Source organism: Astyanax mexicanus, chromosome 7 (genome assembly GCF_023375975.1).
Source record: "Astyanax mexicanus isolate ESR-SI-001 chromosome 7, AstMex3_surface, whole genome shotgun sequence".
Classification (NCBI taxonomy): domain Eukaryota; kingdom Metazoa; phylum Chordata; class Actinopteri; order Characiformes; family Acestrorhamphidae; genus Astyanax; species Astyanax mexicanus.
In genome coordinates, this window is record NC_064414.1 from 8,474,163 (window position 1) to 8,490,798 (window position 16,636).

Below are 16,636 nucleotides of genomic sequence, written 5' to 3' on the forward strand. Positions count from 1 at the left end.
TAAATGTTGTTTTTTCACCATCAACCTTGTATGATGTAATGCAAATAATATTCTTTGTTATCATGATACTTAAAGATGTTTGCTGACTTCACCCAAAGCTCATATTTAAAAAATTGTGAGGAGTAGTCTGGGAGGGACACTGGGTGATGTATGGGTTTAGAGGCAGGGCAGGAGCACGACCTGATTGGCTGGACTGGAGCAGAAGCAGTGTGCCTCTGATAGCACTGAGACACAGATGGTTGGACATCACCAGTGGGGTGGTATTATTGATAGACCGATCTGCATATTGTGATGTGTCTGCATACCAAAGTGCACGAACACATTATCCACGCCTGTAGCACAGTTGAACCTGAGAGAGTGCTGCAGAGGTAAAATTACCACAATAAAAGACCTTTTTAAAGGTTAGGAAATGTTTATAATTTTTTTAAGCAGAACTGGTATGCTTCATTACTTCAAAGAACACATTTCTGCACTTAATGTAAAAAAATATATTGTTTAGGGTTCAGTAGCTCTTTAATAATTTAACTATATTTGCAACATATTTATTATTAAATAAGATAATAATGTTAAAATATATTATTAATATTATTATTATTATTATTATTATTATTATTATTATTATTATTATTATTATTATTATTATTATTACTGTTATTATTAAAAATAATTAAATTCCCGCGGAGGAATACGTCATTTCCTGTAGCCGGTTACCTAGAAACCAGGGAACGCAGCAGCGCAGCGCTGATGATAATAATGCTGTGTGTTGTTTTAATTCAAAGAATAAATATGATTATTTTGAAGCTCTGAGAGCCGTTTCTGCACTGACTCTATCAGCAAAGAAGAGCGCCGGGGCCTGAAGGAGTCTCTCGCTGAGGACGGAGCGGAAAAAAACAAAAAAAAAAACAGCAGAAAAACTCTAAAAGCTGAGCTAAGCTAACACGGCTAACGGCAGCGATGTTTATTTACCTCAGCAAGAAGGTAACTAGCATAAGCTAACTCACTAACGGTCTCGAGCTCGACTCTCTGTACTTAAAACGGGATTTTAAACCTTAAATTAATGCGAAATAATGTGAAAACAGCTGTTTTACTCTCTGTAGCTGATAAACAGAGCTGCTGAACTGGGGACTGAGAGTTCAGCTAGGTTAGTTCTGATAGATTTCTGTCAGCAGGGGAGTCTACATTTTTGATATTTGAAACCAAAATTATAATAATATTTAGTTAACTAGATTAACTAGCTAGCTAAACGTAGGTTGGCTCTCAGACGTTAGTTTGACTTGCATATCAGTCAAAAACCAACACCGGGTTCACCTGAAGCTTTAGTTTAGTTACTGACAGCAGACCAGCTCATTCACATAACTTTTCACATTGTGTGGATTCTAATATTACTTATGGTTTAGCAGACTTTGTTATAATTGGATTGACATGTGTATGTAGGTCAAGGGTCAATGAGCTTACCAAGCAAATTTTGTGTTCCAATAATTTGTGCTAAAGGAATTTAAATCAATAAAACCACAAGGGTTCCCAAATTTCTGCAGCTGCCTGATAGTTTAAAGAATTATTGCACACTTTCTGCAAATCCTTTAAACTTCATTTCACTTCTTAAATATCACTGTGTTTGTCTGCTATATGATATATTTAACTAAAATTGCTCATCTGAACAAACAATGATTTATAAAGAAAAATCATAAAAATTATCAGGGGTGCCCAAACTTTTTCATACCACTGTACTTCTGCTAGTTTGTCAAACTAATTTTACGTAATAGAGACATGCTTTTATGTTTTCATCTCCAGATTGCCATACCCAACAGCATCCGGCTGAAATGTGTCTCCTGGAACAAAAATCAGGGTTTCATAGCCTGTGGAGGGGATGAAGGCCTACTGAAGGTTCTGAAGTTAGAAACCCAAACAGGTGAAAAAGCTTTTTCTGTGGCCAGTCTGTGTGTGTACCGGAACTGCTTGCATCATTCTCATTACAAAAGCTGGTTATGTAATATTATTGCACACGTACAGTAGTGACCCTGTTTTAGCTTAGTAAATCTAAACCTGAAGTAGATCTCGTGACACAGCAGGAACAAGGTAGTACTGAGTAAAATCTACTCTTGCTCTTTTTGTAGGATAAATGGAGCCACTAAATGTAGTTTTACAATACATGTTGGATATACAAAATAGCTTGAATAATCAGTATTAACCTGTTGCCATTTTCATATTCCAGATGATGCAAAACTGAAGGGTCTTGCAGCTCCCAGCAACCTGTCCATGAATCAGACCCTGGAAGGACACAGCGGTAAGAAACATATGAGGCAAAAATCATAGCTTGAAGGTAACTGTGTCAAATGCAGAGTGCTGAATGCAGTAAAATTCCTAGAGCAGTCGTACAATGATTAGTGTAAATTCTTTCTAGAGAAGTAGATGCTCTTAATCTTAGAACAAATAATGGATGAGTAAGTGTTTACTAGGGGTGTGCCGTATCATATTTTATGCAAAAACAACGGCCAAAAATTCTGACACTATAAAAAGCTCAATATCATGATATTCTTCAAAGCAGTTGATTTACACTTTAAATGCACTACACTACATTACACTACACTACACTACTCTACACTATTATTTTGTAGATGTTTTTATTGTTACATTGGTGTTTAATAGTTTGTGAACCCTTAGAATTTTCTGTATTTTTGCATAAATATGACCTAAAACATCATCAGATTCAAGCTCTAAAAGTAGATAAAAATAACCTAGTTAAACAAATATTAATGCAAAAAAAACTCTTATATTAAAAAATATTTAATATTGGATCATTTTTCTCAGTAAGTAAATTACTAAATATAATAATAAAAATAACATTTGTTTTGTTTTAAATAATGTATATGTTTTTTATAATAATAATTTATTAGAAAATCTTATAATGGTTTAGGTCACATTTATCCAGAAAAAAAGACATTTTAAAATGTTACATTACTTTGTTTTTGTTATATATTTTTTGATTTTTTAAATATTTTGTTACACTATTATTATTTTAGACAAAATCAAGGTCTTGGAAAGTTGCAGTTTACAAAACAGTCATAGGTTTTTCAGATGTTTCTGTTTCTACTAAATGTATGTAACTGTTTTATTTCTACTAAATACAACTTTAATATTTATTTTGTTCTTGAAATTAATTTTAAAATGTTCAATATTTTGTCTTGTCCCGAAGAATATTGTTATTACAAATATAACCTGAAATATTGTGATATTATTTTAGGATCACAAGTTGAACTATAGAATTAGAATAGAACTATACTGTTGTTTTCTTCTGTTTTGCAGGAGCTGTACAGGTAGTCACATGGAATGAACAGTACCAGAAACTAACCACCAGTGACCAGAATGGCCTCATCATCGTCTGGATGCTCTACAAGGGTGGGTGTGATATTATGGTAACCCTCAGATGAAACCCTCAAAATAAGCTTAAGTGTGTTTGTAACTGCTCTTTGTGCTCTTTGTTAAACAGGCTCCTGGTACGAGGAGATGATTAATAACAGGAATAAGTCAGTGGTGAGGAGTATGAGCTGGAATGCAGATGGAGAGAAGATCTGTATTGTGTATGAAGATGGTGCTGTCATTGTTGGATCAGTGGACGGTGAGTTGGTTATTAATAATATAAAAATACACTGACCCATTACCCTCTAAACCTCTAAAACCTACAGATAATACTTTACTTCTACTCTATAGATTCAGATAACATGTCTAAACCTTTATTCTCGCCATGGTTCTTTGTTCATGATTTCTGTAAAACTCTGATAATGATTTATGTGTCTCCTGGTTCTGTAGGGAACAGGATCTGGGGGAAGGAGCTGAAGGGGATCCAGCTGGCTCATGTGGCCTGGTCTCCAGACAGTAAGATCCTACTCTTTGGAATGGCCAATGGAGAGATCCACATCTACGATAATCAGGGCAACTTTATTGTGAGTAAAGGCAGTGTTATTTGCTTTGTAATTAGAAGAGACCTGTTTGTAGAGTTACACTGTATGGAAACCTTTAGGGCAGCCTGTACTCTGAAAGGTTTGATGTTTTCATTACTTTTTGTTTGTAGATGCAGTAAATAATGTGAGTTTAAACTGTCATTAAGAGCCAGTACTCTAGGCTTGACTGTTCTTTAAAATTGAATATTTTATGAAGTCATAAGATAAAGACACTGAGAGATTTAATGTGTTTCCTATAGATGAAGATGACCCTGCATTGCTTGATGAATGTGACGGGCCCTTTGAGCATTGCAGGGATTCACTGGTATGCTGGAACGGAAGGTTACATTGAGCCAGACTGCCCGTGCCTTGCTATCTGCTATGACAACGGCCGCTGTCAGGTCATGCGATTTGAGAATGATGACAGTAAGTGTAATAAAGAGAATAGAAAGAGAGACAGTGAATTTAATTAAATTAAATTAAATTTATCTCTTAGTTTAAATTGCTCTTCAGTGCTCTTTATTCCTTTAGTACGTTCTTTTTCTATTATTGTAGGTTATTGAAGGTTATTGTACCTTCTTTCGTAGTATAATGTTTGTCAATAGTCTGTGTAATTGTTACATGTCATACATGTGTTGCTCTCACCAAGCCAAATTCTTTGTGTGTGTAACATACTTGGTGAAATAAAGTGATTCTAATTCTGATTCTGAGAAGACAGGTTAATATGGGATATGCAGTCTGGTTGACTTGCATAGGTATTGTATTTCTAGACGTAAACTAAGAAGAATTACAGAGACACAGTAATACAGTAGAGCTAGAATATAATCATATTTATCATGCTGAATTATAGTGTGAAATATATCTTCATTTTAGCAATTTTACTGTGAAAAAGATTTTTGAAAACAAAGAAAGGGTAGTCAGAGGGACATGCAATCACAAAACAGACAGTAGTCTGAACAACCCAGATTTTTTTCAGAACTGTGTAAATGCAGGATTTTGTTTTTGTTTGTGTGCATAGATCCAATAGTAATCGAGACCGGAATGAATGTTGCCAGTATCCAGTGGAACCACTGCGGGAGCGTACTTGCTATTGCAGGATCTCTCAGGAGCTCTGGCGGTGATAAAGATATGAATGTTTTAAATTTCTACACTCCATTTGGAGAGGTGAGGCCAACGGATGAATCTGAATATGAAATTATGTTTAATGCACTGCTTAAGTACATGTACATATCCTTGTTGTGAAATCATTTAGTTTTATGTTAATCCATTCAAGCATATTACAGTATTTCTTTTTACACATAATGTAGGTTTGGCTATTTGTCTTCAAATTGTGTCTGTATTGTGTCCTCTTGCAAGTGACCTGTATCAGTTAGTGGAACTATGTTCTAATAACCACACCTGCCCTTAATTTACAATTTATGTACAATCAAATATACACATATTCATTATGTTGCCCCATTAAGTATGACATGACTTATTTTTGCCCTCTTGTCCAGCACCTTCGTACTCTAAAGGTTCCTGGGAAGCAGATCACTGCTGTATCGTGGGAAGGTGGAGGACTGCGGATTGGCCTGGCTGTAGATTCCTTCATTTACTTTGCCAACATCAGACCTGATTACAAGGTAATGTCCGAGAGCACCTTCAGAGGAGTAGTCTTGAGGGACTACTTTGAGGGAGCTTGGCTTAAAAGCAGCAGGGGGAATTGATTTATTAGGATGGAAGCAAACTAAGTTTGCAATTTCTGAAACAGCCATTGCTCTCCAAGCTCAGTGTCATAGACAGGCTACAGGCTACAGGTGTAGGTGATACAATACCCTTATTCTCTGCAGTAATATAACTTATTTACACCACAAATTTGAGGGCTTTGAAATCTCCTCCAGGACACTTGGAAAAGCTACCTGTTCTCTCTCTACTCCAATTAATAATTCCAGATCAGTAACAGGAATCAACACAAAAATAGATATAAAACATAATAAAACTAAAGGTTTGGAGGACATAAAATGCTTGATTTGTATTCAGAATTTGTATTGATTTCAAAAATGAAGTTCAGGAAAGAGCCAGTTTTATGATTTTATTCATTATATTTTGACAGCTGCAAATTTACTTGACTATTTTTCTATACTTTCTATTACAATTACAATTATGATTTTCAGTAACGTTCCTTAAAATCCTCAAAATTTAGGGGTGTAATGTCAGGCGGACGATTTACAAAGATTCTGGCCTATTAAGGAGTTTTAAGCATGTAGATGTTTGACAACAGTCTTCACTTTGCTCTAATCTTTTAGATTTCTCTTTGGCTGCAATATATTAGCTTGCATTAAAAACACTATAAAACAATACAAAACTACTTGGGCTTTCTTTCTTTGCTTTGCTGTTTCATTTTTTGTAATATTCCAGTAAATATTAATAGACAATAGTAGACAATAGTAGACCACTATGCCACTCAATATTCCATGGTGGTCTATTGCTATATGACTTAATTCACCAGAAGATTATTTTTCTCATTTCCTGTTGCTTAATTTAGTTCTGTCTATAATGCCTATAATAAATATTGCACTGATTAAACGAACACTGAGGTCTAACTGTATATACAGTATACAGTTTTCCCCCTGAAGCTTGGAGCACCAGTAGTGTTGGCTATGTAGCAATGCTCATAAGCAGATTGGGTAGTAGCTGAAAAGGAAGCATGCTAAGGTCTTTATCTCGGTAATGCGCACTACATTAGTAGTGTTCCCTGCTGTACACCTCACTAAGCTTTTATACCAAGAATCTGAAAAAAAAGGAAATTAAATTGTTAATTAGAAAGTTTGAAGTTTTTCACTTTTGCTTTTGACAACTATAACACAATTACATTAATATAATGGCATTAAAACAAGAATACAGTTTGTACTTAACCCCATTTGCTTGCAATTATTTCTTAAGTGCACACCTCTTACTATGCCACAAACATAGAAAAGATAAAAAGTAACTGTAATTGCTTATTGAGTTCTTTAGCACCAGTCAGGCTGAGTGTGTGAGAAAAAACGTGAACATCTGAACAAACCCTTCACTAAACAGGATGTAATGCTCAAATATTTGTCCCACAGTTAGTTTGGTGTGAAAAATGGGCACTGCATCAGCATGTCACTGTTTGTTCCAACCTGCGTAGAAGAACATTCCAGACAACAGCATAATGCAGTCTGTGTCATCTTTCTTTTCTCCATTTATCCGATTTTTATGATTTGTTTGTGTTAGCTTAATGTAGCTAACAAGCAGTGGCACATATCTGTTTTTTACATTTTAATGTAAAATGTATTAATAAGTTAAAATCTTATGGAGATACAAATCTGATTTCAATCATTGATTCATTCATTTACAAACCATGCCACTGTACTGAAAATAGCTATACTCATCTTTGCTGTGTGTTTGGTGTTATTGTCTAGTTGAAATGCCCAATGGTACCACTTTAAAATATGACTACCTTTATAAAGGGTTTATAAATGGTTTACAATTAGTTTATTATGGTTAATAATGCCTTATAAATGCCTTAAAAATCATTCATAATCAGTTATAACACATATGTAGAAAGGGCAACAGTGTAGATGGCTGTAGGTTCACTATTTGACAGACAACAGGTCATTGTTGCCCTTTCTATGTATGTGTTATAACTGATTATTAATTATATTTATGGCATTTACAACCTTATTAGTAACCATTAATAAACTAATTGTGAATCATTTATAAACCCTTTATAAAGGTAGTCTTATTTTAAAGTGGTACCTGCCCAATTATGTCCAGGTTTCCACCATGATTTGAGGCTTTAGAATTAATTCCTACTGCTTCATTATTTTATTCACTTTGAGCGATGTACCAGTTCAAGTTGCACCAAAACAGCCCCAGATCATAATACTACCACCACCATGCTTAACAGTTTGTACAGTATTTTTGGATTTATCCTCATACCTAATTTATTGTTATTTTTAGGTTGCATCACAAGTATATTGCATTCTTGCTTCTAATTGCTGCTCTGCTCTCTTTTTCTCTTTCTCTTCATGCCTTTTTAGTGGGGTTACTGTTCAAACACTGTGGTATATGCCTACACACGACCAGATAGGATGGAGTACAGCGTGGTCTTCTGGGATACAAAGAACAATGAGAAATTTGTGAAGTATGTAAAGAGCCTGATTTCAGTCACCACCTGTGGAGATTTCTGCATGTTGGCTGCCAAAGCTGATGACTCCCATCCACAGGTACACACGTACACATGTTCATGCTAAGAGAATGTTCGGCCAGAGGTCCAAAAAACTGGTTTTGTACATGCTGTTGTTCTTTTAGCAAAAAATAGCAAAAAACAAGTGATTGAAAGATATTTTAACACATTCTTTTACAAATGTCTTTTTTTAATGCTAACATTTGAGTGTTAGAGATGCAGTGTTCAAATAATATTAATTACAACCAGATGATTAGCCATACATTCTCATTTTAGATGTTTTTAGACGTCCATTCTCAAATATCTTTTCTCGTTTGTTGGACTTCACGAACAGGAAGATCCAGACCCAGAAGCTGGAGCATCAACGGTAAGAGCAACACAGAACCAGCTTTGCCTGACTGGCATTCTATGATATGTTAGTACCATGTTTAAAGTCACTGCTGACTTCTGTAAAACTCGCTTTAATGTTCTAGTGTATTTTTGCATAGACCTGTGCGGATGAAACACCTGGATTCCGTAATTAAAAAGGGTGTTTTCATGCTTTTGGTCATACACTGTAGATATTTGTAAGCATTTATGCAATTTTCCAGTTACCCGTGGACTTCTGTAGTAGTTCTGTCTATATATTTTTTTGAGGAAGGTATGTTTAAGAGTGTTTTTCAGGTCATATTGAATGGTTTTACTGCAGGAAACCATTTAATCTGCATAATTAAATCTAAGAATAGAAATATAGAAAAATAAATGTACTGTAAATGACTATAAATTAAAACATTAGACAGTTTAAGATACGTCTATGCTGACATTATGGCTACATTTGCAAAGCAGTTAGAAGTGGCCCAAATCCGATTTTCTATCCAAATACCCTTTTTCTTTTCAACCATTCACACAATCTTTTTAATGTGACCCATATTTTACATTTGTCTGAACGGTTTGTGCTGTGTAACTGAGGCACATGCTCAAAACAGCATTTCTTCATGTGAAGTTATGGTTTCATTCTACTTAGCATCACAGCAGCTGCGCATGAGTTCAGGCTGCAGATGGGCTTATCACAGAGACACACAGTCAGCCCTTTTTATTAACTTTTTTTTCTTTTAATAAATATTTTTAAGCTTTTTATTTTTTTTATGTTCATGTCTGCATGTTTTATGAGAAACACTGAGTGGTTGCGCTAGCCATGTAACATTATTGGAGGAGAGACCTCAATTATTATTTATGAGCTCTGTTGCTTCATTATCCTTCCAATGAAACCCTTATTTTCAGTCAGGCATTTTATCCTCTACTCCTTTCACCTTGTCATAAGTCACATAATTTCAGATATTGGCCTAAATCGCATACCTATCATATCATAGCACCACACATTGAAGTTTTTTTTTTTTTTTGCTAGTCACACAGCCACACAACTAACATATTTGTGTCACACATAAGGAAAAAGATTGGATTTGGGCCACTTTTACCTGCTTAGGCCACATAACCTATAAAATAGCTGTTGTAAGCTGATATGCAATGTGTGTTTTTTTTTCTGCAGTATGTGCTGGTGTTGTGTAACTCCATCGGAACTCCCCTGGACTCCAAATACATTGACATTGGTAAGTGAAACAAAATCAGTTTTTTATATGCTGATGACCCAAAACCATGCACAGATCAAGGGAATAATGATTGTCTTGTAATAGTGCTGCTTGGAGGTGAAGATATGGGAATCTCTGTTAGCCTGTAACTGAAATTGTTAGGGATATGCTAGAAACACTGAGCTATTGAGCCAGTAAGATTCCATATTTTAGCCCTCATTGTTCTTTTGTATTATGTATAGTAATAATGTCTGTAAAAACTGTTTTTTTTTCTGTGTTTTTATTGTATGATTTTATACATGTTTTACCATGTATGACTAGAAAGGGTGAGAACCCTTTAACTAGTATATTGGTGAACCTTTTCACTGTATCTACCCCCAGAAATTTTCACTAGCATTGTTGCTTGATTATATCAACTATAAACACATAAATGCCTAATTAAGGACAACTCAATCTGATAAAACACATCAGCACAAATCAAAGTCTGTTCAACTCTGTCTTTTTCCATGTGGATCTGAAAGTGTGCTTGTCTCGTGATCTCCTGAGCCAGCGTTCCCACTCTCGGCCGTCTCTTTCCATTGCAGAGTTCACACTGGTCTCTTACAGGCACCCTGCTAAATTCCTCTGAGGGTCAGAAGGGTTGCTGATGGTTTTGGGGTAGCCGTCAGTGACTGCAGTGGCTTAGAGCAGAAATCAAAAGAACGGACTGTATTCACAGGGCGAGACTGTGTTTGCTTCTCAGACAAAGTCTTTCCTGTTAGAATCAGTCTGATTTATGCTCTGAGACTCTGAGGGTTTCTTGCTGCTGTATGGCTTTGTGTCTGACCACTGCAGTAGAAGCTGGGCAAGAACATTTGTTCAAATATAAGAAATACAGCATTATCTTTCATTATCGTTCAAAAGCCACATTTTATTTGCTTCATTGTAATTTATTAAGATTTCTTCATTCAGGAGCTTTTAAAATAGTGGACAGTAGTTTAAAAGTAGTTTAAATCATTTTCATTTACCAGGGCGGTCAGCTTCCTTTTATATAATTTGTGTTGGAATGACAATCTCAGGGTCCAAGCACTGTGTGCTGTTGTGAGGCCAGTAGAACGCAAATGATGAGCAGTGTTTTATGGATGGCCTTTGTTAACAGTAGATCTGATTACATACAACAAAAGTTTGAATCTCCTCATTCAATGTTTCTCTTTATTTCTTAATTTAATTTATTTTATACATTGTATATTAATATTAAATACGTTAAAATAGTTAAGGAACACTGTAGAATCATGTAGAAAACAGTAAAAAAGTGTTTGTCCTCCACAATCCCCCGAACTAAATCTAATCAACTGAGAAGATGATTTTGGATGAGTGGCAATATGTACTTCTAACATGTTTTTAAGTATGACCTGTAATATTGTGTTATTTAAAGCTTGTAAAAGGTGTTTCAAATGTTGTCTTAATTGTTTATCATACATTTTGATAAACATGAGCTTGTTTGTAGCAGTTTAATAGCAACTGCTTTGGTAGTCCCCTGTAGTTTTTCATTTCCAGCAAATGACAGCAACTTGGTTACACTGCTTCCCAGACTTGCAGCCTATTTCAGATCTCCAGAAGGCAGAACGTGACATTTTATAGTAATGTAATTGGTCCGACCCACATAAAATAAAAATGCGATACCTGCTTATCTAGTCAGATCGTCAGTCCAGCTCCTGAAGACATAGACAGTGGTACAGCTGGCTTGGCTATCTACACTATATTGCCAAAAATATTCACTCACCCATCCAAGTCATTGAACTCTGGTGTTCGAATCACTTCGATGGCCACATCTATATAAAACTAACCCCCAGGCATGCATTAGTGAAAGCATGGGTGCCTCATGTAATGTGATAGTAGAGAGCATCATGGAATGGGTTTCCAATGGCCGAGCGGTCCTGGACCCTCCATCCAAGACTTACGTCTCCAAGCACAAGGCAGGCGAACAAATAGTTTTGACAGTATAGTGTTTTGAAACACATAACTAGCTGTAATAATTGTCTCTTTTCTCTATTCTTTTGCAGACCCTCTGTTTATAACCATGACAAAGACTCATGTGATTGCTGCATCCAAAGAGGCCTTCTACGCCTGGCAGTACCGTGTAGCCAAAAAGCTCACTGCCTTGGAGATCAACCAGGTCGCCAAGACCAGGAAAGAGGGCCGTGAAAGGTCAGAGTAAAGGACACCTCAAGTTTTTAACAGTGAGGCTTTGAGCTTTGAGAAGAACCAGTCTAGTTACGCAAAAAGAAAAAGTGGAGGCGCAAGCCTTCGTCATCTAGGATGTGGCTTGCGGTGTTCCATTCATAGTGGTGTGTGAAAATACTTTAACTGTCAAAAAGGCAGAGGAGAACCCAGTGTACTGCCAGGCTTGCTTCTTCATACACGCTGCAGCAAAAATACAGATACACCTTTTCTTTTATCATCACCCTCTCCTCTCTCAATCTTTCTCCCCTCCTGCAGAGTTTACCACATCGATGACAGTCCAACTGGAGCCGGCGACGGGACTCTCGACTTCGCCAAAGCCTTCACAGTGAGTGGCACACACACACACTCACTGCCAGGATCACTAATATGTTAGCAAGACTGACACACACAGTCATAAACACCTGTGGAAGTTTTTTCATCTCCTTGTCAAGGGATTAGTGGGAAAAACCCATAAAACATTGCGTACGGGACACACACTTCACAGTGTCAGCTCAGTAAGCTTCATTTCATAAGCATAGAGACAGGTTCTTCTGTGTGGTTTATTACTGACTTCAATATTTACAGACAGCACAGCTCACATATTTACACAGCTTCATTATAACATAAATCCAAAATTTAGCAGTTACATAAACACGTTGTACACTGTACAGCTAGCACTGAAATGCTTTGACAAGTGTCCAGTCATGTAAAAAATCACAAAAAAAAGACAGCATTAATAGAAAGATATAAGAACTGCTTACTGCTATATAAGAATACTTATAGAGTTATAACAGTTATACTTTTAGAGTGTTTCTTTTGTAGATGTATCTGTGTGCATGTTTTACAGTTGTTTCTTATTTGCTCCAGGCAACGAGAGATCCCATCTGTTGCATCACAGCATCGGACAAAACCCTCATAGTGGTATGTATGTTTATCTTTTAAAGACTTTTAATATTGCTTTGTTTCATTATTAGTTATTAAAGATTGTATGTGAATTAAGTCAAAACACCAACTCTTCCAGCTTGTTATTCAGTTATTATGCTTAAGAAAGATTGTGTCTGTCTGCGTATTTGTGTATTTACAGGGTCGTGAGTCTGGGGTTCTGCAGAAATACAGTCTGCCCAGTATTACCCTCCTACAGAAGTATTCTCTGAGCTACAGGGCTTACCAGCTGTCTCTCAACTGCAACTCCAGGTGTGTGCACATTAACAGCATTGTTAAATCACTGGCAGCTGTGTTTTATAGTTTTATAGGGATTTACGTTATATATATTAATTAATTGCTTCATTTGTTGTTCAAAATTCACTCATTTGTACTGTGAAGCTACTGTGATTTTATTTTTACAGACTTACTACTGTAATTTTAATTAAAAAGTTAATTGTAGTTATATTCACCCATATTTTTACTGGTTTACTACTGTAATTTTAGTTAAGCACTTAATTATTTTTAAACTCACCCATATTTATCAGGGTTACTACAGTGTTTATGAATATTTTGTATACTATTGTTAAATTCACCAGTATTTGTATAGGCTTACTACTGTGATTTTAATTAAGCAATTAATTAGTGTTAAATTCACTCTTATTTTTACAGCGTTACTACTGTGATTTTAATCAAATGGTTAATTATGGTTAAATTCACTTAGCTTTAACAGGCTTACTATGATGATTGTAAATAAATTGTTAATTCTTGTTAAATTCACCCATATTTTTAAAAAGATAATGCTGTGATTTTAATTAAACAGTAAATTATTGTTAAATTCACTCAAATTTAACTGGGCTACTACTGTGATCTGGATGAAATGGTTAAAATGTGTTAAATTCACCCAAATTTAACAGGGTTACTACTGTAATCCTAATTAAGAAGTTAATAAGTGTTAAATTCACTTATTAATTAGACTGTTAATTATTATGGCAATCCTCTGTAAAATGTAAAGTTTACAGGCTTTAATTAATTGTTAAATTAACTAATTCTACTGTAAAAAAGGAAAAATTGCAAAAATTTGCTGTGAACTTCAAAAGTAATATTCTGTTTTCTTAAAAACGGCCTTTGGCATTGTGATGCAGAAGAAGAGTGGTATAACACAGTGACAACACTTGATTTATGTAGAACAGAGCTGACAGTTCTGTTACTGTTCATGTCATTGCAAATATAAATGTTTCAGTACTCTGTGAGGTCCATGCTGAAACTTATTATACTTGTTCTCTCTCCACAGCCGGCTGGCTATTATAGATATGACAGGAGTGCTGACATTTTTTGACATAGAGACGCGTGGGTCTTTAGGAGATGCAGAGGAAGGGGCTTCAGCTGGAGACCCCTCTAAATTTGAGCGCAAAGACGTGTGGGATATGAAATGGGCCAACGACAACCCTGACCTGTTTGCCATGATGGAAAAGACCAGGATGTACGTCTTCAGAAATCTAGACCCAGAGGTAAGAGAGGGTTAGATGCTTTAAAAACAGATGTTTTAATATTGGCTTAATACAATATACAATTCAATTGTTGTTATTACAATCAATTAGGGGTGCATGATATGGACCAGAATATTTGACGTGTGATATTGATGTAAACATGATAAATTAGAATACAAATTTGGTGTACTCTACTTGAAGATTTGGCTGCACATTCTTGAGAAGTAGTTTGGTATACGGCTTTTGTGGGGACCTCTACCTCACTCAATTCATTTAACCTGTTGATTATTTTTTGATTAATAGTTTATTAATCAGATAAAAATGTAAAATTTGAAATACAGCTTTTTAAGTTAATAGCTACTAAATTAAATGTATAAATGGACATTGGGTGATGCTGTCATGTGCTGAGGATAACAGGGAAGTCCAGTGAATATATATTTGACCAGATATTGTTCAGGTAGGAAAGATTTTAAAGAACTAATGTTCTCTAAATCTACCATTATTAAAATATTACTGTTTACATGAAGAATGATTTAAACAGTTACATTCATTTTATTATTACTATTATTTAATAACACAATTTAGCAATTTATGTAATGTAAATATATATATATATATATATATATATATATATATATATTTGGACTTATATATATATATATATATAATATATATATATATATATATATATATATATATATATATATATATATAAGACTTTCTTGTTTAACTACTCTTGCAGGATCTAGTAACACTTAAAAAGGGATAAAAGGATAGAACGATAGCTTGACTAAAACTACACCTTGATTTGAAACTGCTGGTCAACCTACTATATTTAAGGTGGAATTAAAGGTGGAAGTGAACATTCAGGGTAAACAGGCTAAGGTTAATTTGTGTACTAAATGTAATGAGATATAAATTTACAAAGAATCTTGTTTAACTATTCTGGCAGGGTGAGAAGAAAAATAGAATTAACTAACTTATTCTTCTTCTCCCCTAGTTTCACTCCACAGCTTTGGTTGGCTTACTGCCCCATATTAGTGGGTAGCAACTGTACTTACGTATGTGTAAAGTAATGTAGACCCTACAAATGGATTATTAAATTAGTTGCCAACTATTTTATTCATACTTTATTCATTTTACTTGATTTGTTGTTGCAACCCTGACAACCTAGAGGTTCCTTTGTTGCTTCTTGTGGGCAAAGCAGTTTGAGTTTGCAGTTATTCATGTCTTTTTTTGCAACTTGTTCTGTGTTTATCATGAAAACTCATCTTGCAATTATAACAAAAGTACAAAAACTGATAACTATAATGACAGAACCCATAACTAGGGACGAGGTACATTATTGAGCTGAGCTGACTCAGTCAGAGCTGTTTCTTCTAAATAAGTCCACAGAAGGAGTTCTTAATGAACCATGTTACGGGACATGACCTAGACCACCCAACCACATATGTAGACATAACATCCTGTCTGGGAGAAATAGCTCCTGTAAGTTTGACCTTAAGGTCTATTTTATCACCTTTACTGGCATTTTACAATAGAGTTTGGTCAACAGTCACTTTGTGACTTTGATTTTTATTATTAATGTCTGTTTAGGGTATTATTTTTGTCTTTACTAATAATTTTGCTTTTATATTTTTATTTTCCCATATTTTTAACGTAGGAACCAATTCAAACATCTGGATTCATCTGCAACTTTGAAGATCTGGAAATTAAGTCTGTTCTTTTGGATGAGATAATGAAGGTTTGTACTTCCACTACATGTTCTAGAGTTTCTAGACATCTGTTCATTCACTGTTTCTCTAAAAATCAGGGTCTTACTATAGAGTAGGTCCCTCTTTGTTGTAGTAACATCATCTACGGTGCTGAAAAGGCTTTACTTTAGAGATCGAAACGATACAATGAATGTCTTACTGAATCTAATAACATAATGTCGCTGTACAATGAAAAACAAGTATCTCCAAAACAGCAACTTTGCAGGAGAGAGAAAAAACATCTTAACTTTCAATGGAAGTCAATGTAAAAACAATTTATTTTAGGGAATTTTTAGAAATTATGTTGGTCCGTACATCAAAAAAGTTTAACACAGTAAAGGGGCTAAGGCACCACCACTATGATTGGGAGATTGCTGGTTTGAATCCTGTTCATGTAGCTTGCTATCAGCTGTTGGAGTCCTGAGAGAGCACAACTGGTCTTGCTCTCTCTGGGTGGGAACAGTAGATGGGCCTCTCTCCTCTCATCACTCCAAAGGGTGAACCGAGTCGCTGCGCTTTTCTCCAAGCTACTCGCTAATGCTGCATAAGCAGTTCGAAATAACACAGTGGCTGACTT

The 16,636-nt window shown here is 35.3% G+C and overlaps 1 protein-coding gene across 2 annotated transcripts in view; it reads left to right on the forward strand.

Annotated features, from left to right (window-relative positions):
- Nucleotides 1-712: 712 nt before the first annotated feature.
- Nucleotides 713-16,636, forward strand: part of wdr35 (WD repeat domain 35) — a 33,028-nt gene continuing 17,104 nt past the window's right edge. For both annotated transcript variants that reach the window (XR_007440041.1, XM_007247535.4), the window contains exons 1-18: nt 713-978; nt 1,792-1,909; nt 2,213-2,284; nt 3,304-3,396; nt 3,488-3,616; nt 3,808-3,941; nt 4,199-4,364; nt 4,957-5,102; nt 5,435-5,560; nt 7,982-8,167; nt 8,462-8,494; nt 9,653-9,713; nt 11,735-11,879; nt 12,171-12,240; nt 12,762-12,815; nt 12,979-13,088; nt 14,110-14,326; nt 15,969-16,049. Coding sequence is in view for 1 of the 2 variants with exons in the window: in XM_007247535.4 (XP_007247597.3) it covers nt 955-978; nt 1,792-1,909; nt 2,213-2,284; nt 3,304-3,396; nt 3,488-3,616; nt 3,808-3,941; nt 4,199-4,364; nt 4,957-5,102; nt 5,435-5,560; nt 7,982-8,167; nt 8,462-8,494; nt 9,653-9,713; nt 11,735-11,879; nt 12,171-12,240; nt 12,762-12,815; nt 12,979-13,088; nt 14,110-14,326; nt 15,969-16,049 (1,965 nt within the window). In the remaining variant the exon portion in view is untranslated. The remainder of the gene's footprint in view (nt 979-1,791; nt 1,910-2,212; nt 2,285-3,303; nt 3,397-3,487; nt 3,617-3,807; nt 3,942-4,198; nt 4,365-4,956; nt 5,103-5,434; nt 5,561-7,981; nt 8,168-8,461; nt 8,495-9,652; nt 9,714-11,734; nt 11,880-12,170; nt 12,241-12,761; nt 12,816-12,978; nt 13,089-14,109; nt 14,327-15,968; nt 16,050-16,636) is intronic.